Source organism: Oryx dammah, unplaced genomic scaffold (genome assembly GCF_014754425.2).
Source record: "Oryx dammah isolate SB20612 unplaced genomic scaffold, SCBI_Odam_1.1 HiC_scaffold_9, whole genome shotgun sequence".
In the NCBI taxonomy this organism is placed as follows: Eukaryota; Metazoa; Chordata; class Mammalia; order Artiodactyla; family Bovidae; genus Oryx; species Oryx dammah.
The window spans coordinates 43540550-43566065 of record NW_024070193.1 but is presented as its reverse complement, the minus strand read 5'-3'; the positions used below and the strand labels follow the sequence as shown (position 1 = coordinate 43566065).

General features: G+C 41.6%; 2 protein-coding genes across 3 annotated transcripts in view; one reads left to right on the top strand and one right to left on the bottom strand.

Moving 5' to 3' along the window:
* FANCD2 (FA complementation group D2) overlaps positions 1 to 5243 on the bottom strand; it is a 49720-nt gene extending 44477 nt beyond the window's left edge. For both annotated transcript variants that reach the window (XM_040246035.1, XM_040246034.1), the window contains exons 1-6: positions 5190 to 5243; positions 3597 to 3687; positions 1843 to 1983; positions 1219 to 1286; positions 947 to 1050; positions 497 to 557 (exon numbers count right to left, since the gene is read on the bottom strand). In XM_040246035.1, coding sequence (XP_040101969.1) covers positions 497 to 557; positions 947 to 1050; positions 1219 to 1286; positions 1843 to 1983; positions 3597 to 3660 — 438 coding nt within the window. In that variant the 5' untranslated portion in view covers positions 3661 to 3687; positions 5190 to 5243. The remainder of the gene's footprint in view (positions 1 to 496; positions 558 to 946; positions 1051 to 1218; positions 1287 to 1842; positions 1984 to 3596; positions 3688 to 5189) is intronic.
* Positions 5244 to 5267: 24 nt separating this feature from the next.
* EMC3 (ER membrane protein complex subunit 3) lies at positions 5268 to 20599 on the top strand. Its single transcript, XM_040246155.1, has 8 exons — positions 5268 to 5631; positions 10072 to 10129; positions 10469 to 10562; positions 11968 to 12072; positions 12794 to 12875; positions 14866 to 14945; positions 15718 to 15800; positions 19404 to 20599. The coding sequence occupies exons 1-8, from the start codon at positions 5477 to 5479 to the stop codon at positions 19530 to 19532; spliced, it is 786 nt and encodes a 261-aa protein (XP_040102089.1). The 5' UTR covers positions 5268 to 5476; the 3' UTR covers positions 19533 to 20599.
* Positions 20600 to 25516: the final 4917 nt, after the last annotated feature.

Here is a 25516-nt window from a genome sequence, read left to right as displayed (position 1 = left end):
GTCCGTCTAGTCTTGTGGTCATGTATGGATGTGAGCGTTGGACTGTGAAGAAGGCTGAGTGCCGAAGAATTGATGCTTTTGAACTGTGGTGTTGGAGAAGACTCTTGAGAGTCCCTTGGACTGCAAGGAGATCCAACCAGTCCATTCTGAAGGAGATCAGCCCTGGGATTTCTTTGGAAGGAATGATGCTAAAGCTGAAGCTCCAGTACTTTGGCCACCTCATGCAAAGAGTTGACTCACTAGAAAAGACTCTGATGCTGGGAGGGATTGGGGGCAGGAGGAGAAGGGGACGACAGAGGATGAGATGGCTGGATGGCATCACAGACTCGATGGACGTGAGTCTGAGTGAACTCCAGGAGATGGTGATGGACAGGGAGGCCTGGCGTGCTGCGATTCATGGGGTCGCAAAGAGTCAGACACAACTGAGCGACTGAACTGAACTGATACACCACAAATCACATCCATGAGATGTTCACACCAAGTGGCACAGCCTCACCTGTAATATGTCAATCCCCAGAAGCAATTTAATGAGGCTCTTACAGTAAGATGTGCCCGTGCTGTTAAAAAAAAAAAGAGAGAAAGAAATTTGTTTTCTGTTTTGTGTTACTGTTTTTATTATCCTTTGTCCATAAAATTGGTTAAATATGTAATTTTTTAGGAGAAACTATCCTTTAGAGAAGAAATACAGCACATGAGAAGACAGCTCTTAAGTCACAGAGAAGTAAAGAGTTGAAATTGTTACCAACAGAGGTGAGATACATTCTAAAAACATTTTGGATTCTTAGTATCCTGAACTTAATAATTTAAAGGTTAGGCTAAAACTCTGAGAAAAAGAGAGCTATAAATCAGAAGCAAAATTCCAAAAAAACCTGCATTGGCTCCAACTTCCCCACATCCCCATCCAACTCATGTAAACTTTAAGCAACTCGATGACTCGTCTCCACACCTGGTTTCCTCATCCTGCAGACGTTCACAAGACAAAAGGCAGCTCCTGAAACTGTCCTGGTTCTCAATGTAAGACTCCAGGCCGTTAACAAACTCTTCTATTATCTTGGTAACATTCAAAAAAAAACAAGAATAAAAATTCTAGTTTAACATTTGCTGTGGGTTAAATAAAATCATTCTAGCACATTCAACTTTATGCCAGTGACTTTAAATTCCCAATTGAAGAGTACTGCTGGCAAAAAACCCCCACAGTACTAGGGAGACAATACATACTGTGGGATAAGAAGGATGTTTCCTCAGAGTCTGAAAGAGCTTCTTTTGGAAAACGATTTGATCCACAGCTATGAGAAAAGAAGACTAGTTGGTCCCCAGTGTCTTGAACACTTCTGACTATAATCTCCCTTTCCTAAGATCTAGGTTCCTGTCTGATGAAGCCAATAAAGGTATTCCCAACCTAATAAACCCACAGCAGAACAGAATTAGCATTAGTAAAGGATAGCTACTAAGTATTTTAAAAAGATGCCATACCCTTAATTGAATGGGATAATCTATGCTCCCAAAGTAGGGCCTTATATGGCTTTATTTAGAAATTTTCCCATAATTTAATTAATTAATTTCCCGTGAAATTAATTCTGACCCAGATAAATACTCTCTGGCTATTTATTTTTTCACAAGAAAACAAAGTAATACTACATATAACATTCTTTCTTGAAAAAAAAAAAGAATTAGACATACTTTACTTAACATGCACTAACTAAAATGTAATTTCAGTTTCATCCTTGTCTCCAGACAGATGGTGCTCCCATTTCTAATCTTCACTGCCTCTCTAGAAAATCCATTATTCAGTTCTGAGCCCTTTCACTATACCCAGAGAAAAGATTTTCATTAAAATATTACCTAGTTGGTTCTGACTTTCTCCTGTTTTAAGAGTAATTCCTGATGCCTTAAGAAACTTTACAAAGACATTGTCATTTTCTTCAACTTCATTGTGAACATGAGATTTCTTTGTTTTTTTGGAAAGTGGCTGCTTCCTGGCTTCTGAAAATTGAAAAAAAAATTCAAGAATGCGACAGAGTAGAGAAAAGCTTAAAATGTAAACCCTAGAACAATAACCCTAGGATAATTGATGGGTTCCTGAGAGACTATACTGGAACTGATGCTGCAGTGAAATTTTATCTCTAACAAGGTTCAGCAATAATGGCTTGCAGACAAACAAAACAATTAACAAACAGAATTATTTTCACCTATTGAGTTCTTTTGAAGAATTCAAAATATGCCACCTCTAACAAGAATAACCACAGAAATGTTTCCCACCCAAATTCTAAAGCAGCCAGGGTCTCTCACGTACTCTACAAATCACTGCATTAGAATCACTGAGAAGCTTACTGGAAGCATATTTTTAGGTCACATCCCAGACGTACAGAATCAAAATTTCAAGGCTGGAGCCTGGGAATTTAAATTTTTAATAATTTATATTCTGCAGGTAATAATCCTTACTCACACCGAAGCTTGAGAACCAATGATTAGGATGCAGAGGTAGAAGAATGTGACAGATTCTCCTACGTCATATCTTTGAGTACAAAGTCCAGACTGATTTCATCCCAAGACTTTCAATCCATGAGAAGTAATTTAAAAAAATAAGCAAACATAAACAAAAAGGTTCAGTATGATTATCTACTCTTCTCCCTTAATGAAGCAATGTTAGAATTGCCTTAATAGAGTAGATGAGTATAATAAAAGACTATCAACCATAGTCTTCTCATAGGAATACTTAGGCTTCTGTCAGTTGCATTCTCATAGACAGAGTCTATCCTCTTTCTTTGCCTCTGGTGTGTTTGCTTTGATATGATGTTATTCCTTTCTATATCATCATCACAGCATTTATCGAGATCATAAATTTTTTTAAGGGAGGAAAGATGACCATAAGATTTGTAAAGGGTTCCCTGGTGGCTCAGATGATAAAGAAGCTGCCTGCAACACAGGAGACCCAGGTTCAATTCCTGGGTCAGGAAGATCCCCTGGAGAAGGGAATGGCTACCCACTCTAGTATTCTTGCCTGGAGAACTCCATGGACAGAGGAGCCTGGTGGGCTACAGTCCATGAGGGTCCCGCCGAGTCGGACAAGACTGAGCAACTAACACAACAACAATAGGATGTTTGGGGCTTCCCTGGTGGCTGAGTTGGTAAAGAGTTCGCCTGCAATGCGGGAGACCTGGGTTCAATCCCTCAGTTGGGAAGATACCCTGAAGGAGGGCATGACAACTCATTCCAGTATTCTTGCCTGGAGAATCCCCAAGGACAGAGGAGCCTGGTGGGTGGCAGTCCATGGGGTTGCAAAAAGTCAGACACAACTGATGACTAAGCACAGACTATGTAGTTATCTTTCTGTCCCAGCACCTAAAGGATGATAGGTAAGTTCTTACGAATGTAGATTCCTCTTATGTGGAGACTGAAACTCTCAGACTATGGGCATGCCCAAAGTCATACATGCAATTAGAGGCAGAAATTCCAAATCTCCTGACACTGAACTCTGTGGGTCCTACCTATTAAGCCTTGATGACTCCAACACTTGAAAGGAGGAACTTTATATCCCTTTTAGTGCCTCACACATTTGCTACAAAAAATAAAACAACAGATGATTAGACACCTACCAGAGGCATCTTCTGTTGGGCTCTCTTTATCCTCTGACACTGACAGTTTCCTTTTGGAAATCATTCTGACCAGTCTTCTTCAGTTAAATTACTTTGCAGAACAAATCAGAGAACATAAGTTACTCTGTAGAAGCTAGATAAATTCTGAGAAGTTAAAAATATTAGCTCAAAGAAAACAATTAATGCTCTATCCAAAACCAAAGACTTTACAAAATGCTATCTAAAGCCAGATCTTGAGAAAATTTCAACTCCTCTTTCTGGTCAGTACTTGCTTACTTTCACGACTTGTTTACCTAGTTGTTTCTTTAGCCAGATCACTTCTTTCTTGCTGAAGAATAAAAGCCATATTTCTCTGATATTGAAGATTCTTCACCATTTAGCCCCAATCTACTACTCCTTTAACTCATTAATCCAAAACTCCAATGTTGGGGACTGGGCTAGGTGTGGGGGTTACATCTGTGAACCAAAAATGATTCCTGCTCCAACTGAAATGCTGTTATCTGCCTGGAAATTACTCCTTCTGCTTAAAGTCTCAATCAAATGTCTTCTTCCTTGAAAACTGGACTCCTGTCCCCAAAGGAGATTACTCCTCCAGCTTTCCTGCTCCAGAGTATATATAAGAAACCTTAGGACACGCTAGACTGAGGGGCTCCTTGAGAGCAGGAATCCAGTGTTGTTTATCTCAGGTATCCCTAGGGCCCAGGATGGTACCTAGCATTAAAAAAAAAATTCTGAGAATATTCGCTAAATGAGAATGGCTGGCAGGAAGGTAAATACTAATATCTAACAAAAACTCCTAAGTCTTTTATATCTAATACTTCGTTTATTACTCACAAAACTTTTTGAGGTAGGTACCATTACTCTCAAGACACCTGAGTTCGATCCCTGGGTCGGGAAAATCCCCTGCAGTAGGAAATGGCAACCCACTCCAGTATTTCTGCCTGGAAAATTCCATGAACAGAGGAGCCCGGCGGGCCCCAGTCCATGCAGTTGCAGAGTGCGGCATGACTGACCCACTGAGCGCACGGGGGCGCGCACACACACACACCATTATTCTCACATTCAGTGGCACAGCTGGGATTCCAATTTAGCAATCCGGCTCCAGGATCTCTCTGCCTCTTTTAACTACCACCCATAATATTGGCTTCCAACAATATTTACCGTTTACTACTTACCAAACGTCATGCTAAGCATTTTTTGTTACCCTTTGCCTCGTTTACTATTTATAAGCATTATCAACCATTCTACAGAAGGAAAAACTAAGGCAAGTCATGGCCTCTGGACTTCAGGGAACATGCCCTTAACACGTGCTAACCGGTCCAGCAGCCTCAAACCCGGGGAAAGCCGGAGGGCTGCCTGGACTAGGCCCTCCGGGGAGGGGCGGGGGAGAGGATGGGAGTCAAGTCTCTCCTCACTTCTTCTTTTTAACGACGCAGGAAGGTACCTGTAGGTATTATCCAGCGACTAGACAGTTAAAGAAGCTGAGGTTGAGGGCACGGAGGCTCAGAGGGAAATGCCGGGCTCTGTTGGGACCGAAAAACCAGGCCGTAAGGTCGCGAGGTCTCGAGAGAGGACGACCGCTGCCCCACTCACCGGCGGAGAAGGCGTCGCCGGCCCTCCTCTTCGAGTTTCCCGCCCGGTACGACGCCACACTGACGCCATTGTAGCGCGTCCTCGCCGTGACGTGAAATGTCCGCGCCGGAAGTGGGCGGCCCGGCGGCCCGGCTTGGGGCAGGACTCAAGGGACGACGCCGCCGTAGGGTCCAGGGCTCGCCTGGCTGAGGGCGGTGAGAAGGCCCAGAGGCGGCCTCAACTAGGACCCGGTGTCCCGACGAAAAGAAACCCGGTTACACTCGGCCGAGAGCCCACTCTCTGTGAAGATGGCGGGGCCAGAGCTGTTGCTTGACTCCAACATCCGTCTCTGGGTGGTCCTGCCCATCGTTATCATCACCTTCTTCGTGGGCATGATCCGCCACTACGTGTCCATCCTGCTGCAGAGCGACAAGAAGCTCACCCAGGAACAAGTCTCCGACAGGTCAGCGCCCTCCTCTCTCCGGCAGTCTCACTCTCTCGTGACCTTGGGCAAGAAAGTCAGTTTGCCCGGCTGCATCAGGCCCCCACTATCTGAGTTTCTTTGGCTGAGTTACCCGTTTCACTTGTTCATCTGCGAAATGGGGATGATAACAGGACATGCCTCATAGAGTAGGAGTGGAGACTAAATTTTAGATGATGTCTGTAAAACATTCCTCTAGATACAGTATAAGTTTCCATGAGCCTAAATGATCACAAATGGGACATTTGGTTTCATAAATTAAGGTTTTGCTGCCTCAGAGGTTACTAAAATTTTTCTAAAATGTGTTAAAACAAAATTGAAAAATATATAAATGAAAAAACATTAGACCATATTTGGGAATAAAATGTATGTAAAAAGTGACTCTCAAGCTTGTAGAATATAGTGACTTTTTGGAAAGGAAAAACAAATAGATGTTTAAGAATGTGAACTCCAGTTTGAAAAATACTGACTTTGAAAACTAAAGTTTTATTCTAAGAAAATGTTTTTCACTTGCAAATTATAACTGCAGAAGATAAGCTTTACCTTTATCACCAGTTGCGTTGTGCTTCGTCGAGCAGGGACTTAGTTTTAGATACTAATGGAAAAAAAAATGCAAAATTCAAAAATTCTTGTAGAATTTGCAGACCTTAAGAGAAACTGAGTATTTAAAATATATAGGATAATTTAAGTTGGCTTTATTTCAGGGTTTACATGCCTCACATGATTCTCGACCCCACTTCTGCAAAATTGCTCAGCAGTATAAATAGAGATCTATCTGAATTTCTGTTCAGCCTGTGGAAGTCCTGAATTCTCTATAGTAAACAAAGTTTTTTTGACGACTTACCATGTGCCCTGCACTGTGCTGTATGCTAGGAGGTACAAAATATGACAAGACCCTACTCTCAGGAAGTTTTAGTCCAAGTGATAAAACATGCAAAGGGAAAATAGGAAATACTATTATTTTAGTGCTCAGAGTACGCTAAGTACAGTGGTAATCACCTTAAGTGACATATGTGAAGAATTGAGCTTAAAATCCTTTAATATTTGCTTTTTGCTCTTTAAAAAAGTGTGGTTAAATACATATAAAATTTTCCACTTGTTCTCTCTTTTTAAAATTCAATTTTATTTATTTTGGCTGTGCTGGGTCTTCATTATTGCACGGGCTTTTCTCTAGTTGCAGCGAACAGCTGCTCTCTGCTCGCGGTCCGCAGGCCTCTCTTTGCAGTAGCCTCTCTTGTTGCGGGGCCAGTAGTTGTGGCACACAGGTTTAGTCGCTCTGCAGCATGTGAGATCTTCCCCAGCCAGACTGAACGCATGTCTCCTGCATTAGCAGGCAGGTTCTTTACCACTGAGACACCAGGGAAGCCCCACTGTGACTGTTTTTAAGTGTACAATTCAGTGCCAGTAAGTACATTCACCTTGTGCAACTGCCACCACTATGCACTTCCACAATAGTTTCCTGACCCCTAGCAGAAACTCTGAGCCTATTAAATAATAATTCATTTCCTTCTCTCCCAAGTCCTGAGACCCACCATTCTACTTTATCTCTAGGTACTTCATTAAGTGGAATCATACAGTATTTGTCCTTTTGGGTCTGCCTCATTTTATTTTGTATAATGTATTCATGGTTTGTCCATGTCGTTGCAAGTGAATGGATTTCCTTCTTTTTTGTGGCTGAATTAATATTCCAGTGTGTGTGTCTATCCGTATATCATGTTGTCTTTATCCTTTCAGGATTTTTTAAAATTATTATTTATTTGGGGTTGTGCTGGGCATTCTTTTCTGTGTGCAGACTTTCTCTGGGCAGAGAGTGAGGGCTGCTGTTCAGTCGTGATGCATGGGCCTCTCCTTGCTGCGGCTGCTCTTGTTGCAGGGCACAGGCTCCAGCGCACTCGGGCTTCAGGAGTTGCAGCACTCGGGCTCTAGAGCTCATGGGTTTCAGCAACTGTGCTGCACAGGCTTAGTTCCCCATGGCATGTGGAATCTGCCTGGACCAGGGATCGAACCCGTGTCCCTGCATTGGCAGGCAGATTCTTAACCACTGGACCACCGGGGAAGTCCTCGGGTTGTTTCTATATCTGGCTATTGTGACTAATACTGCAATGAACACAGGGTTGCATATATATATATATGTGTGTGTGTGTGTGTGTATATATATGTGTATATATATATATATATATAGTGTGATTCTGTTTTTAATTTTTTGAAGAACCTCCATACTGTTTTTCATAAAGGTTGTACCAATTTACTGTCCCACCAACAGGGGTTTCCTTTTCTCCCTCCTTTTGCTTTTAAGATAAAGATTATAATACAGTGGAACCCTTAAAAAGAAAGGAATCATGTCACATGGTTACAACGTAGATGAACCTTAAGAACAGGAGGCTAAACAAAAGAGACCAGATACAGAAAGGTAATATCTGTATGATTCCACTTATATGAAGTATCTAAAATAGTCAAATCCACAGGAACACAAAGAGTGGCAGTTACTAGGGGCTGGGAGGTGGGGAGTGGGAACGTTATTGTGCAGTGAGAGTAGTTTCAGGTTTGCAGGATGAAAAAGTTCCGGAGATCTGTTTCACAACAGTGTGAATATGCTCAACGCTGCTGAACTGTGTGCTTAAATGTGGTTAAGATGGTAAATTTTATGTTAATGTTTTTCACCACAGGTTTTTAAAAATAGCGCGGAGCCTCTCTTACATAGTCCAGCTCTTGCCAAGCTCTCAAGCCTTGTCTCACCGTGTTTCTATAGTCCACTTTCTTCCAGCCATATGGCGTTTTCCCTGGTCCTCAGAGATAGCAGTGCTTACTGCTGCCTCAGGGCTTTTGCCCATGCTCCAGCTCTTTGCCAAGGTTTTCTCTACCTGTCTTTTAAGATTTCAGCTTAATCATACCGCCTCAGGAATGCTTTCTCCAATACCTTGACTTCTTAGACTCAGTCACATCCCCCTGTTAACACACTAAGATTATCCGTCTCTCTTTCCTGGTATATAACAGATGGATTTGACATTTATTCCTGTGGTTATTTGATTACTGTTTTTCTCCCCTACTAGACTTTAACCTTCTTGAGATACTTGCCTTTTTTTTTTTTTTTTTTTTCTTGGCCACAGCATGCAGGATCCCTGAGTAGGGATCCAGCCCATGCCTCCTGCAGTAGGAGAGCAGATTCTTAACCACCAGACCTCCGGGGAAGTCCAAGATTCTTGCTTTTTGATCACTGTTGTTCATGTCACCTAACATGGCACCCAGAAGCTCGAGAAGTATTTGTTCAATGAGAATAAGCCTGTTATTGTGTACAGTATGAATGGAGGCGTAGGAGATTTAAGGGACTCACCCAGGATCACATAGTTAACAAGTGGCAGAGCCAATATTTGAACCCATCTGTCCAACTCCAGAACTTAAATTTTTACTCATTATTCTAGGCCCAGTGCTACTTAAACTGTCCGTGGTAAAGGACCAGTTTGGGTTTTTGAATGTTCAGTCTGTCACAGACTGGTGCTTTGGTAAAAATTTTTTGATCACATATTTGGATGTTTGGACAATGTCAGATTACTCTAAAAGTTTCTAAGCCTTTAGTCTCAGTGTCTGTTCTCACCTCACCACAGACCAGCATTGCGACACAGGCCACATTATGAATAGCTTTAGTCTAGCTCCCAGGGAATGGAACATATCACCTCTCAACTCTTCAGGCTTGTGTCTACAGCATTTTGTTTTGTTTCAGTTTTCAAGAAGGATTTCCATTAAGGAGGTTTTTTTCTCCCCTCATGAAAACAACTTTTGAAAACCTAGAAAAATTAGCATTTTGATCTCTTCTGTCTGACATTTGTTCTAACACCGCCCACTTGGTACACTTTGTTATCTGTAAGGACCAACTATGTTCAAATATCACCAGATAATTTCATTTATTAATTCAGTAAGTATCTACTGAGAGCTTATCAACATCTGCACCCTGAGTAGAATTTGTATTTGTTGTCTGTCAGGTAACAACCCTGTCAAGCCCTGTAATCATTTATCTGGTTTTGCTTTGTTTTTAAACTTCCTTCTTTTATCCTCACCCTTCCTCCCTTCTGCCCCCAGGTCTTTTGAGTAGCATCCAACTGCTACTGTTTTTACTCAGAGAAAAGTTCCTCCTTAGCTCATTATAAAGTAAGAAAAAGCGTAATGTCCCAAATGTGCCTTCCTCAGAAATCTTTGTTCAGAAAGAGTCACTCCTGAAAACTTGTGGAAAGCTGAGTATTGGGTTAAGTATGTCCTGTTGGTTTTAAGGACACTTGTATTTTGAAAAGTTTCCGCACAGAGCTATTGCCAAATAGGCCTTCTCTTGTGTTTAAATAGGTTTTCTACTTTATTCTCATTTTCTTCTAGAGTTTCACTTTAAAAAATCTCATTGTCTTGGGTTTGTTTTTTTTTTTCTTTCCCCTTCAGTCAAGTCCTAATTCGAAGCAGAGTCCTCAGGGAAAATGGAAAATACATTCCCAAACAGGTACTCATTTATCTTTTATTACAAGCTCCACGATTCACTGTTGAGGACAGTAGACAGCTGAATGTTTTATAAGGGGACTCTTTAGGGAGAGCTGAAGGCAGGCAAGTCAGTGATTAAGCTGTGGCCTAGCGGTGTTTGCTGTCATCGTGACCTTGCTCTTCTTGGGAAATTGTTTTCAAATGTGGCTCAGCTAAAGTGTCAGGTCGGCTGCCAACTAGGCTGCCAGCTCTGAGTGTGATAGCATATTCCAAGGGCCTTCTGACTAAACCTCGGGGGGGAATAATTTGACAATGTTCTATGTCACAGTTTTAAGACTTAAAAAGTTCTTTTTTCTACTAGTCTTTCCTGACACGAAAATATTACTTCAACAACCCAGAGGATGGATTTTTCAAAAAAACTAAAAGGAAGGTTGTGCCGCCTTCTCCTATGACTGGTATGTTTATTCCCCTCTCTTATCTTTAGGGAAGATTTTTAACATGATGGTGGGATAAGCAGGGAGGATGTCCTTTTATTTAAAATTTAAATAGTATAAGACAGTAATCTGAGGGAATTCAGGGATCATCGGATACAGGGATCTACAAAAGGAAGGATTCTCTTTTTCAAATAAATTTTATACCTTGGGAACTCCAGGGTATAAAGTGGAATTAAAAGCAAGACCTCTTGGCTAAGGGGTCGGGGAATAGGGCCATTATCCCCGGGTGTCTCCCCTTTGCTGTTCCTCAGGACCCAGGGCTCTGAGGGACACAGCTGGAAGGCACTCCAGTCCCAGGTCCCACCCAGTGCAATCCTGTTGCTGGCAGATGACTCCCAGATTCTGCCTAAATGCTTCCCTCGGTGATTCATTTCTTTGTCAGACATAATTGCTTGCTCTCCCCCTACAGTTTTTCCTCTTAACAGAGTTCTTACTTCCTCTGATCCTAGTCATGTGAAAAATACAGCATCTTTAAAGTAAAACAAAAATAATATATTATTTGGTTTTACTTATCCATTTATTTCAGTACCTATTTCTTTAGGTTAGATAACCAGTATCATAATCCCAGACAGAAGGTACTGGAATTGATTTCAATAATAAGTCTTTTAGCAAACCTACAAGAAACAAAAGACCAATAATATATGGAAAGATACTTGACATCACAAAATCAGTGGAATGCAAATTAAAACACGGTGTCCTTTTTAACCCATTAAATTAGACAAGATTGAAAAGCTTGACCAAAGCTGCTACTGTCAAGGTCATGGAAAGTGAAGTCCTCTTACTATTGTTGAAAGTCAGTTTTAAATGGTCAAATCCGTTGGCCCAGAAATTCTTCTAAGGGTTTCTCTCACAGAAACACACACATTTGCAGATTTGTGTACAAGGAAGTTGTTCGCAACTTTTTTTTTTTTGCCAATAAACAATCTATAGATCTAGCCAGAAGTGATGAGTGTGACCACAGTGGACGCCTATGCAGACATTAAAAATAATGAGCCATATACACCAATATGGAAACATAATATATCACAATATGTTGATTTTTTAAATTAAAAAGCAGAATAGTAAGCATAGTATCCCTTCATGTATATATATAGAGAAAGAAACCATTGTGTGTATATACATGTATAGGTATATATGTACGTTTATATTGACATATAAAGATAGAAGAATAGACAGCAGTTAAAAGTGTTTAGACAGTAGGCAGAGGAACTGTCCACATCCTGTGTTTCTATGTTGTTTGAAGTTTTTACAATGAACTTGTATTACTTGTATTAATTTTATCAAGTAAACTAAAGAGTTACAGAAACCAAGGAATAAATCCTTGCTTTATGGTAACAGCTCTTGGTTGCTTGTTTTTCTGTCTTAGATCCCACCATGCTCACAGACATGATGAAAGGCAACGTCACCAACGTCCTGCCTATGATTCTTATTGGTGGATGGATCAACATGACGTTTTCAGGCTTTGTCACAAGTAAGTTACAGACTCAGAAGACTTCAGGTTTACTTCATCTTTGATCCTTTCCCATGACCCTACTCAGAAATCCAGGTGCTGCTGACATACTACTGTCCTGGGTCCTGTGTTCTCGAGTGGAAACTGATAACAGTTCTTGAACAAAAAAAATTGATTATGCTCTAGTTTCATGGCTCTTATCCCAAAGCGTTCATACATTCATGACATGGATGCTCTTTTACTAAGGGACTCGAACGAGTTTCTTACTAATTTGTATCCAAAACTAGTTTTGTGTCCCAGTGAGTAGGAGGACGGGAAGCCTGTTTCTGTCTTGACTTCATTTTTGAGGTGTTGCGGTCAGTTGTTTGTCAATTTGTTTGTGACCCGCTTTGATTTAAATGAACTTGGTGTCTCAGTAATGTAGTTCTTTGTGCGTATATATTCCACTTTGGGTTTAACAGACTAGTGCTGGTTTCTTTTCCAGATTTTGGGGTACAGCTCAGTTTGAGCCCCTACTTCTTAAGCACTAGAGAATCTGGTGTTGTTCAAAGAACTAGAATAGAGTGACTTTTGAGTGTTAATTCTTCAGAAAGTGGCATAAACCTCTTTGTGGAAATAAGTTTCTAAACACTGTATGGTACACAGTTCCCACCTCCTCAGGGAAATATGTGCATCACACTTATTAAACTGTTTCATAGAGGAAGCTGGGCATGGTTCTGAATTTTTTCTTTCTTTTCTGCAGCCAAGGTCCCATTTCCACTGACCCTCCGTTTTAAGCCTATGCTACAGCAAGGAATTGAACTACTTACATTAGATGCCTCCTGGTAAGGACTTTCTTCTATTGAGTAAAAACACCAACCAAAATCTAAAACAGGGATCTCTTAAACAACAGGATTTCCAGTTTGCCTGCTTCACTGGAATAGGTTTTTGGAGTTTTTCCCATTGAAACTCCACTCAGAATGCCACAGATTATGGTAACTTTTACATGAGTTTTCTTGCAAAAGGAGAGAATGTATCAAGCTCTTTCCCCTAGCTTCTTGGGTCTCAGGAGCTCAAAAAGTAAATGTGTCCACCCCAAAAAAGTTAAAGACAAGAACTCTGACCAAAGCATACTTTTTAACAAGCAATGCCCTGGAGCTTATGGAAGTGGGTGTTGGTATTATTTGTTTCAAAATACATTACTTCCAAAAACAACATTAATTCTTTTCACTGGTACCAGTCACTGTGCTAGATACATTCCATATATTACTTTATTCTCGTAGCAACCCTATGAAGTGGAGCCATTGAGATTTGACCACAAGTCTGTCCAAATCCAGCACATCTGTCTTATTTACTGTTCTGTTGTTTATATCAGAGTAATAAGACCCCAAGTATGAAGAGCTCTTAGGACAGTGCTGCAGCCTCAGGAACACAGTAGTGCTTCTTCTTGTGGTCTCTCCAAGATTATTTTGTCTGGCTTCCCAGAGACTAGCATCTAATGGAAACCAGACAGGGACTTCCTTAGTGGTCCAGTGGTTAAGAGTCCACCTTCCAATGCAGGGGTCATGGGTTCAGTCCCTTGTCAGGGAACTAGTTTCCCACGTGTGGCAGGGCAACTAGGCCAGCACACCATAACTCGAGAAGCCTGCACACCACAACAAAGACCCAGCAGAGCCAAAATAAAGTTGAGTAGGCTAGAATAAAATAAAGTAGCCAGACAGTAGGAGGAGGAGAATGGGCAATGGGGGTCACCACTGCTGATCGTGACTGACTCCCCAGTTGGAGCGGCCTGTGGTTGTTTGGGAGGGACACGAGAGACCTGGCGCTGGGAGAGTCTTGGCCGTGCACACTTCCCCCAGAGGAGAAAAGCTATACTTAGTACAAGTAGCACGACTGTTCACCTTTGACCTTCCAGTCTCCTGTGGGCTAAACACAAACTTCATGGGGTGGAGAAAAGCTGTTTTATCTTTTCTCAGCACCTGGACAAGTATGTTTCTGACATGCTCGTGTGGACAAAGGAGCCTGGAACCACATATGAACTAGCTTTCCAATCTGAAAGATTATGTACAGATAAGTGTGACCCAAGTATTGAAATAAAGTGTGGGTCCTTTCCCTCTGTATCATTCCTGACACTCGTTTTAGTTTTTTATTATATGCAAGCATATTAACTTCATTGGGGCAAGGTGGGAAACCTAACCTAAGGAGAACTTTAGGATATAGTTCAAAACTTGAAATGGCTTTTCCAATCACTACAGTCTTCAATATGAAACCTGCTGACACTTGTGGTTTCTTTAGAGAATGGGATTCAGGACAGGCCGCCTCTTTCAATTTATATCTTCCATACTTCAATATTATTTGCATGTATTATACACATCAATAACAAGTGTGTGTTGTTGTCATGATTACAAATAACAAATGGTTTGAAAACCCACTATGTAAGCAGGATAATTAAACAAAACTTGTATTCCCTGATAAAATGAAGACCGCCAGGTGTGAGTTCAGTTCCTGCTACTGAATGCCAAAGAAGGAGCCATTACCCTCCCTATATTACTTCATTTTACCCTCATGGCAACATCTCTGAAGTGAGTGGAAGAATCGAGGTTTGACCCAAGTCTGTCCACAAGGCTCAGCTGTTCTCTTGCAGAGAGCTATAACTATTAATATTTGTAACATGGCCTTCACAACATGTATTTCTTCTTTGGCTGTGCTCTGGATGACTATTGGCTGACCCCAGGAGATTCCTTTTACATACTCTGAACAGCTTTGGGTGGGAGAAATGTATGAAGTAGTTTATTCTGAAATAACTACCTGCATTGTTTCACTTTTGCTTCCTAGGGTGAGTTCTGCATCCTGGTATTTCCTCAACGTCTTTGGGCTTCGGAGCATCTACTCTCTGATTTTGGGCCAAGATAATGGTAAGAGGCAATTACTTCAATAGCTGAGTCATTCATACCAGGGCCAGAGTGATTATGTAGGCTGTGTTGTATTGAACAGAGTGAAATATAGTGCTTCATTCCCTAAACTTATTTCTAAGTATCTGAGGTACTCTGAAAGAGTCTTAAACATCCCAAGGTCAGACTGAAGATCTGAATTCTCCTCATTAATCACGGGGACAGTATTTAGTTATGCAGAGTCTGATACCCTCCTATGAGGGATCCAGCACCAACAATGTAAGCCTGAAGCTGAGAGAAGGCTGGTTTGATCAGTTCGCCCATTGACTAGAGACCAGTACCAGTCCTAGCTCTCTTACTTAAATAGCTGGGACCCTGGGCAAGTTACTGAACCACACCAGTCCTCTGTTTGCCTACCTGTAAAATAGGGACCTTAATAACTGACTTCCGGGTTTGTTGTGAGGAGTGGATAAGGTAGATATATGGAGCGCTTAGTGAAGTACCTGGCATGTTGGTGTTGCTCAGTAACTCATAGCTATTGCTCCTGTTATTTAAATTTGAAATAAAGTTTAGAGCTTTTAGTTAATCTTCTTTCTCCTGCTGTTATCACATCCATTTTTTGCAAGAGGTAAAGGGACTTTCACAAAGTGTGTGACAAGGCCAGTCAGTGAACTGTCCCTTGGTCCTCTAACCCACTGCCAAGCATCTGTAAGTACTGTGTGAGAACCATTCTTCCCTGGGGGTCCTGGGTGCCTGCTGTGCCCTGGCACTCACTGGGGTGTGTCTTACTCTGCAGCTGCTGACCAGTCACGGATGATGCAGGAGCAGATGACCGGCGCAGCCATGGCCATGCCCGCAGACACCAACAAAGCTTTTAAGGTACACTAACTTCTCTTCCCAGCTTCACTGAAGCTCAAAGGTGTTACCAGAGTTACTTTTAAAGATGAATTCCCTTAAGTGAGTGTGGTATATCTATGGTTCCATAATTTTAAGTTTAGCAAAAATGTATTTTCATTTACATGTCTCTTATTCCAGAGACAGAATCATCTGATAAGTAAGTTAGAGATTCTTGGTACTTTTGGTGGTTTTTAAATGCTCACTCAATTTAATCCATAGTGTAAATGAAGTTATAAAAATAGCCCAATCAGAGATGCCAGGTAGACATTTGGAATATTTTGAACTTTTCTGGACCCTGATATAAATTTCATTCAGTAAAATCTAAATTGGGATACCTTGGCTAGTGGTTAGAACTCCACACTCTTTTAACTGCCAAGGACCCAGGTTCAATCCCTGGTGGAGGAACTAAGATCCCACAGGCCATGTGGCTTGCCCCCCCAAAAAATTAAATTATTTGAGCCTTTCATACAATGATTCTTGAATTTGTAAAATCCAATATAATTTTACACAGCAAAATCTCACTAATTTTTCATGATGAAAACTAGAAATAGAGAGGAATTTGCTCATCTTGATGAAAGATACCTATGAAAGACCCACAGTTAGCATACTTATACTGGAAGCTTGGCCCCTAAGGGTAGGACAAGACAAAATATGTCCACTATGACCACTTCTGTTCAACATTATTCTAGATGTTCTAGCCAGGGCAGTTAGGCGAGAAAAAGAAATAAAAAGCATCTAGATTAGAAAGGGAGAAGTAGGGACTTCCCTGGTGGTCCAGTGGTTAAGAATCTGCCTTCCAATGCAGGGGACTTGGGTTCGATCCCTGGTTAGGGAACTAGGATCCCACAGGGCAGCTAAGCCCACATGCTACAACTGGAGAGGCCCATGGATCGCAGTGAAGACACAGTGCAGCCAAAATTAAAAAAAAAAAAAAAGTTTTAGAAGTAAAACTGTCTTTGTTTGCAAGTAATGTGGTCTTTTATATAGAATATCCTAAAAGGAATCCACAAAAAAGCTATTATATGTAATACATTCAGCAAGATTTTCAGAAATCAGTCATAGCTCTACACACTGGTAATAAAGAATCTGAAAAATAGAAATTAAGAAAATCATCCCATTTATAATAGTATCAAAAAGGATAAGAATAAATTTAACAAAACAGCAAGATTTATACCATGAAAACTGCAAAATATTGCTGAAAGAAACTAAAGAAGCCCTAAATAAATGCAAATATATCCATGTACATATTATCTTGACTTACTGTTATCAAGATGGCAGTACTTGATCTGTTGACCTACAGACTCAAAATGCCACCAGCTTTTCTTGCGCAAATTGGCAGTCTGATCCAGAAGATAATACGGAAGTGAAAGGGCTTCAGAATAGGTGAAACAATGTTGAATAAGAACAGAGTTGGAAGGCTCAAGACTTCCTGATCTGAAAACCTACTTCTGAGCTATAGTAATCAAGACTGTGGGACTGCCGTATGGACAGACATGCAGATCAGTGGAACAGAACTGATATTTCATTCAGCAGGGACTTCCCTGACGGTCCAGTGGTTAAGACTCTCTGTGCTTCCAGTGGAGGAGGCACAGGTTTGATCCCTGACCAGGGAACTAAGATCCCATATGCTGTGCAGTGCAGCCAATAAATTAAAAAAGTTTGTTTTGTTGTTAAAGAATTGAGAGTTCAGAAATAAACTCATATATGTAGATCAAATGATTTTTGAGAAAGGTGCCAAAAAAATTCAGTGAGGGAAAGAATAGTTTTGCTGTTTATTGTGTACAGAGTTTCTGTTTCAGGGGATGAAAAATTTAGAAAAAGTTAGTGGTGATGGTTACACAACATTGTGAACCTAAAAACTGCCACCAAACTGTATACTTAACAGTGGTTACAAATGGCAGATTTTGTGTCATATGTATATTAATATTTACCACAATAAAAAACATTTTGAATAAAAGTTTTTAAATGGGTCAAAGACCTAAATACGAGAGCTAAAACTAGAAAGCTCGTAAAAGAAAACATAGGTGTAAATGTTTGTGACCTTAGATTAGGCAGTGATTTCTTGGATATGACGTCAAAAGTATAAGCAACAAAAGGAAAAATAGATAAGTGGAACTTTGTCAAAATGAAAACTTCTGTGCTTCAAAAGACACTATTAACAAAGTGAAATGCCAACCCATAGAATTGGAGAAAGCGCCTGAAAATCATATATCTGGTAAGGGTCCAGGATTCAGAATAAAGAACTCTTAGAACTCGACAATAAAAACATGATCCAGTAAAAAGTTGGCAAAGGATATGAATACTCACTTCTCCAAAGAAGATGCAGATACGCAGTAAGCTAAGCACGTGAAAAGATGCCCAACATCAATAGTCATCAGGGGTTTGGCAAATCAAAACTTCAGTGAGATACCAATTCACACTCATTCATATGGTTATAATAAAAAAGATGGACAATAACGAGTGTTGACAAGGATGTAGAGACATTGGAACCCTCGTACATGCTGGTGATTGTCCAGCTGCTTTGGAACGCAGTTCTTAGCCTTTCCTCAAAAAATTAAACACATTTATCATATGACCCAGCAATTCTACTCTCAGATAAACACCCAAGAGAACTGAAAACATATTTTCACACAAAAACGGAGTACAAGAATGTTCAGAATACTACTGATAATAGTGAAAACAATCCAAATGTCTGTCATCTGATGAACAGATAATGCAGTGTCTAGACAATGGAATGTATGCAGTGGAATATTAGCCATAAAAAAGAATGAAGTGCTGAATCATGCCACAACAGAGAGGAGCCTTAAAAACATGCTGAGAGAAGGGAACTATAACCAATACCCTGTAATAACTCTTAATGGAAAAGGATGAAAGAAAACTAAATGTATATGTATAACTGAATCACTTTGCAGTGTGGCAGAAACCAAGACAACATTGTAGATCAAGTATACGTCAACAAAATAAAAGTTTTTTTTTTAATGTTAAGTGAAAGAAACCAGTGACAAAAGGCCACATACTGCACCCAGAAAAGATGACAAGATTCAGAAAGTGAAGTAGTAGTTGCCAGGGCTTGGGGGCGGGGGGTAATGGGAGTGTCTGCTGTTTGATACAGAGTGTGTTTGCCGTGACAGAAGTGTTCTGGAACTACATGGTAGTGATGGTTGCACATCTTTATGAATATACTAAAAGCCACTGAATTGCACACATTGAAGGGATGGATTGTGTAAATTATTATTTTTTAAAACCCATACCTGTGAGCTAACATGTATATTGCACATTAAGTCTCGTAGAGCATTTTCTTAAAGACCTACTAATTAAAGGCAAAAGTAGTCAACATTAACAGACTACTTGAGAAATGTAGTTAGTTGCCAGCTCCAGGGACCTGAGCAGATTGTCTCTTTCTTAGCCTAGTCTCCTGTCTGTAACTTAGGGGCGCAGGTGGGTGAGGGCACCGCAGGACCTGCCTCACAGGACTGAGTGAGGGTCACATGTGCAGAGCTTGATCCCACTCCAGGCCCGAGCACATCAGCACTGCTCCTACAACAGCCCTTCCCTCCCTGCCCCCATGTTTCTCTTCCTTTGCAGACAGAGTGGGAAGCTCTGGAACTGACGGATCACCAATGGGCACTGGATGACGTCGAAGAGGAGCTCATGGCCAAAGACCTCCATTTCGAAGGCATGTTCAAAAAGGAATTACAGACCTCTATTTTTTGAAGACCAAGCAGGGGCTAGCTGTGTCTGGAACTCGGAGTCGCGCTTAACGTTATAACTTTCATTTGAGCTGGAGCCTCTTGGAATGAAAAGGGGGTGCCTGAGCTGGCGGGGGTGCAGCAAGGATTGTTCTTGTCTGAGGCAGGCTCCCCTTCATGTTTGAACCCAGAGGAAACATGAGGTGTATGCTGGGTGACTTGCCCAGAAACAGCTATTTTTTAAATATTTTAAATGTTCCTTCTGGTGACTCTGGTAATAAAAGTAAGAGAAAGGGGGGACACTCAAGCTAGTGATAATATGAAAAAACAGCAAAAATTCAGTCTATGGAAAAAGCATTGTTAATTAAACCTAATTATTACGTGCAGTCATTCTGACATTTAAACCTCAGTAAACTCTGTTTTCTTGGAATCCATCCACCTGGCATTTCACCTTTAATTTTTTGTTTGTAAGCTTCCCTTTCACAAATAATACATTTTCATTGTTGAAAATTTAGGACCAATGGATAGACAAAATGAAACTCTCTGTGTTGTTCATTTTGTGCCTGCAAATGATATGAAAAGCAAATGTGTCAAAACCTTACTCAAGCTCTTTTTCAGAGTAAATACCCAGGGCCAGGACAGACTTAGCAAACCTTCTCTCTGTTTTAATACTATCAAGTAAAAATTGGTGACCCTGAGACACTGCCAGATTCTCAAATGCCTTTGGGATTCTCAAAGACTTCAGTGGTTAAATATGTGAGGTCTTGATCTGGTATTCATAATATATTAAATCCATTGTCAAATCAGTAGAGCTGTACTATACATGGCTACTCCACTGAACGCAAGACCCCATGTCCAAGTTATTCTGGATGAGAGAGAGCTTACATGTGGTTGTGAGAAGGGAGAGAGGGTGATTGCTGGCAGACACAGAGGTAAGGGTTGCCTAGGAATGATTCTGTCTGGATTAACTGTCCCAGGAAGATGGCAGAGGGCCTTTTCGGTACCAAGAGGTGAATGTAATCTACACGTTGAATGTTGTAATCAAGAACAAACAGCTCGACTCTACAAATTAAATCATTCTGTTTTCTTGTCTTTGCCTATAAAAACATTACCCCTGTGGGTCACTCGCAGCCTTCTGCCAACAGTTATGAGTGTGTATTGTGGACCAGTGCTAGAGAGTCTAAAATGGAAAAGATGGGACTCTTGTCCTCAGAAACTCATAAGAGAGACACATGAGGAATTGTTCCTAATCATTCGTTGGGTCACAGTACCTCTTTGAGAATCTGATGGATGCTCTGACCCTGCCCTCCAGAGTAACAGACATGGGCACAGACCTCTGGGGTAAGTTGGGTGGGTAAAATGTGTGAGACTGTTCTCACCCATCATGGTGGTAAATGTGTATATCCTGGGCACCAGCAAGTCAAAGGGAAAAGCCAAGTTTGTCTCGGCAAGGTCTTTTCAGAACCAACACACAAGTTCAGGGAGCACTGCTTATTATGTCTGCTTCTTGGAGTTTGATTTGGATCAGCCTTCTAGGTGAGCTTTACCATCAACCTGGACTTAGCATCCAAAACCATTTAGGGCAACCTGAAATGTCTACTTACTGATAATGGTGGTATGAAAGGCACCTTGCATGGAAGACTAAAGATGGACAGTCAGTGGCAAAACACAACTCAGAAAAATAGTGATGACTTGGATTGGAGGACAGCAGGTAAACCTCTGCTTAGAGGCAAAAGCCAGTGTGGTTCTCCTGTGTGGTCTGAGGAGCCTGATGGGCCTGGCTATATGTGGGAGACATGGGGGATTACTGTGTGAGGAATCTTGCAGTGGCAACTGACAGAAACAGAACTCAATCTGGGTTAAGCAGTTTTCTTTTTTTTCTTAATGTAAATTGGTTCAAAAACTAAAATGCCCTGTGGTCAGTTACTTCAGTGTATCTGGAGCCGGGGCCTCAAATGATACCATCCAGACTTGGTTGCTTTCTCAAGTCTGCTTTTTTCTATTCTCAGGCATTTTGTCTTCTCACAGAGACACCAGGTTCGTAACCTCAGTGAAAAGCACCCCTGGGAATTCCCTGGCGGTCCAGTGGCTAAGATTCTATGCTCCCAATGCAGGGCGGCCCAGTTTCAATCCCTGGTCAGGGAACTAGATCCCATGCCACAGTACACGCCTCAACTAAAGATCCCGTGTGCTGCGAGTAGGTCCCAATGCAGCCGAATGAAAAAATACACAAAAAAGACGATGCGATGAGGCAAGGCCAGATGGCAGAGAGCTGCTAAGTCGCCCCTCAGACACGCACTTGGTCCTGATGTTACTTCAGGAACCTTTGGGAGGGACTGGTGGGAAGGGATTTGCTGCTGGGGTGGAGTTGAGGCCGTCAAGGTGATTAGCCCCCCTTTTCTTGCTCTGCCTCGGTGTGGCTGTGCGTAAGGCACTTTCCTTCTCTGGGCCTCCGTCTCCTCGCTCACCACCCTGTTACTCTCTGCTTCTATCCCATCCATTCCTTTCCCAGCCCAGATCTGCCGCCACCGTGGAAAACAGTCCGGCAGTTCCTCTAAAGCTCAAACAAAGTTTCCATATGATCCAGCAATTCCACTCCTAGACAATAGCCCAAGAGAAATGAGTACATATATGTCCACACAAAAACTTGTATACAAACACAGTAACATTATTCATAACTACCACGAAGTGGAAACAACCCAAATAGCCATCAACCATGTGTAATCGTGTATATAACTGAATCACTGTGCTTCACACCTGAAACTAATACCACATTGTAAGTCAACCGTACTTCAGTAATAAAAGATAATGATAAAATGTTTTGTACTTCTGATAGTTACACAACCTTGTGACTATAATAAAAACCACTGACTAGAACACCTTAAATAGGTGAATTACATCCTATTAAGTGAGGGTAAGTCCCTGGCTGTTGACATCCAGATCTCTCAAGGTCATGGCTATCAGTGGCTCTTGGAGACTATCCAGGATGTACGAGGAGGGCATGGAAGAGACATCTGTGAATGCGGGGTGCAGAGGGGTGTTGGGCATGCCAGCATGTCCCTGAGCCTCTCCTGTGCTTTAACATCAGCCCTGGCAGCCCTCCTCCTGACCCTGTGCTCACCCTGGTCCCACCATCCCCATCTCCCGGGCTCTGGAGGAGCCTGGGAAGGTCAGCGGGATTCAGAAACCCGAGTTCCATATCCGTGTACTAGATAGAAAATGGGCTAGTGTTCAATACGTAAAAGGTTTTATTTCTACAACCAGCTCACCAATTCCACAGCCAACCCTGTGCAATCTTTTCCTTCCTTCCATTTCTTTGTGAATTTCTTTTTTGTTTTAAACTTTTTACTGTGAAAAATTTCAACCATACACGAGCAGAAAGGATAGTATAAGGTACCTACCCATCTCCCTTCATTGATAATGAATAATAATCAATATTTTGTCGATCTTTCATGTATCTTCCAAGCCCGTTTTTTTTAACCTGGAGTGTTTTGACAGTAAATGTCAGATACAATACCATCTCACACATAAATATTTTAGTAAGTAGCTCTAACAGATGAGGAAATAATAAAACATAACCCATAATACCATTATTCACCGAGTCCAAACAGGTTTATTGTTTAGTCCATGCTAAGACCCAATCAATGTTCAAATTAGCCAGTTATCTTCCAATACCTTTGTGTCCTTGCTTTGTCTGGATGAGGATCCCAACAAGGACCTCACACATGGCATTTGACTGCTATGACTCAAGTCTCTCTTATATCATTTTCCCTTCCCCCCGCTTTTTTCAAGCTGTTAGTTTGTTGAAGAAACTACGTATTTGTTATCGAAGTCTGTAAACCTTTTTGAAAGTATTATCACCTGGGATGGGAGACCAAATCTTTAGATTGTTTTTCGCTTCAAGGAAAGATTGTGGGGAATTAGTGACAGATGCATAGACAATTAAGTAAATGAAAACCCAAGCCACTCTTACCCCAGGAAAAGCAGAACATCTAGCAAAGGGGTTTATAGTCATAGCACACTCCTGATTCAGCTTGGATAATTTGTTTCGTGGTTGGACTACTGTAAATGCAGATTGATGATATAAACAAAAGCAGCACAGGAAAATGTGGAAGGCAATACAAGAGCTAAATCTTTACGTTCCTTTGTAGTAGTCAAGAGGTAAAACCTAAAGCTGAAAAAAAGATTAGCACTATAGGTCTGACAATTAGAAAATACATATAAAAACCAAAGAAATAATCAGAACTACCAGAAAGAGTTGAAAAGAATTAGGAGTAAGAGGGAATAAAATAAAGGACAGTTGATTTTTACAGTGTGTACTGGCTCATCAGACTTATTAATAAAAAATATATTTAAAAAAAAATAGGGTTCATTTAGCTGGTATCCATGGAGGCTAAACTCTGAGAAAGAATGAATTAAGATTCCAGGAACCCTTGAGGCTCAATGTGGGAGTGTAACTGTTCCTGCTCTCAGAGCTAAGACAGTGGCCGAGAACAAAGTCTGCCAGACGGCACCATCTCCCCCAGCCCCACTCCCAAGCTGCCTTTTGTTTCTCTGCTCTTTCCCACCATAGTGACTCGCCAGAACAGAAATGCCAGCCAAGTGTCCTGTCCAAGCAGGAGATTTCATCCTGGCTGTCACTCACCTTTGCCTTTTCATTCTCTCTCCCCTTCCTTGGGAGCTTCCAAGGTACTCTGGATTGGGAGCTCTCAAAGATTCCCAAAGCTGGTGGTTGGCTCTCCTTTCATTGGAGATCCCAGTCAGAGGCCTGTTTTTAATTTTAGTATATGTGCTGCCGAAGCGAGCGCTGGAGGCCTATTTTCAGATTCAACTCCCAGCACAGTAAGTGCCACCGAGAAAGCCTGCAGTTTTCATCTCTCCTCTCTCTGCGATTCTTCCAGAGGGGCAGGATAGTGTCATCACTCTTAAGATCACTGGCTCTTAAGGTTTAGCTTTTTATTTGCTGTGTGACCTTGGACAAGTTACATAACCTCTCTGAGCCTGAGCTTGCTGGCTGTAAAATGGAAAGCATAATAATATATCAAGCTGTTGGCAGAGAACAGACTTGTGCGCACAGTGGGCGAAGGGGAAGCTGGGACAAATTGAGAGGGTAGCATGGAAACACATACATTACCATATATAAAATAGATAGCCAGTGGGAACTCGCTGTATGACTCAGGGAGCTCAAACTGGTGCTCTGTAACAACGTAGAGGGGTGGGATGGGGTGGGAGGCAGGTTCAAGAGAGGGGACATATGTAAGCCTATGACTGATTCATGGTGATATGGCAGAAACCAACACAATGTTATAAAGCAATTGTCCTCCAATTAAAAATAAATAAATTAAAAATAATAATAATATAAGGTTATGGGGACTTCCCTAGTGGTCCAGGATTAAGAATTTACCTGCCAATGCAAGGGACACAGGTTTGATCCCTGATGTGGGAAGATTCCACATGCTGCCAGGCAACAGAGCCTGTGTGCCACAACTACTGAGCCCACGTGCTGCAACTGCTGAATTGAAGCTCACGCACCCTGGAGCCTGTGCTCTGCAGCAAAAGAAGGCACCGCACTGAGAAGCCTGTGTGTCACAACTCGAGAGCCGCCCCCACTCACTGCCACTAGAATAAGACTGCAGCAACAAAGACCCAGCACAGCCACAAATAAACACATATTTTTTACAAAACCTAACTGGAAAAATAAACAATATATAGGGTTGTTGTCAGGACTTAGAAAGAATAATGCATGTAAGGCATGTAGCACAGCTCCTGGCAGACGAAGAGCTTGATAAACAAAGCTACTGACCATACCCCGTATGCTATGCTTGGAATCATCCCCCACCCATCCTTGCTGTCCCAGCCTCTCCAGGATGAGGCCAGGAGCTCCTTTTAGAGCCAGAATACTCCCCACCTATAACTGGCACCCCATGCCCCCGACTTAACATTCACCTCCACCCCTAGCCAGTCTCCTCTTTGCTTTGGATCAGCTTTCATCGTGGGTTCTGGCCAAAG

Coding starts and splice junctions, on each gene's coding strand:
- EMC3 (XM_040246155.1), top strand. CDS start 5,477: ATGGCGGGGCCAGAGCTGTTGCTTGACTCCAACATCCGTCTCTGGGTG. Junction 5,632..10,071: donor CAGGAACAAGTCTCCGACAG/GTCAGCGCCCTC, acceptor TTTCCCCTTCAG/TCAAGTCCTAATTCGAAGCA. Junction 12,876..14,865: donor CTTACATTAGATGCCTCCTG/GTAAGGACTTTC, acceptor TTTGCTTCCTAG/GGTGAGTTCTGCATCCTGGT.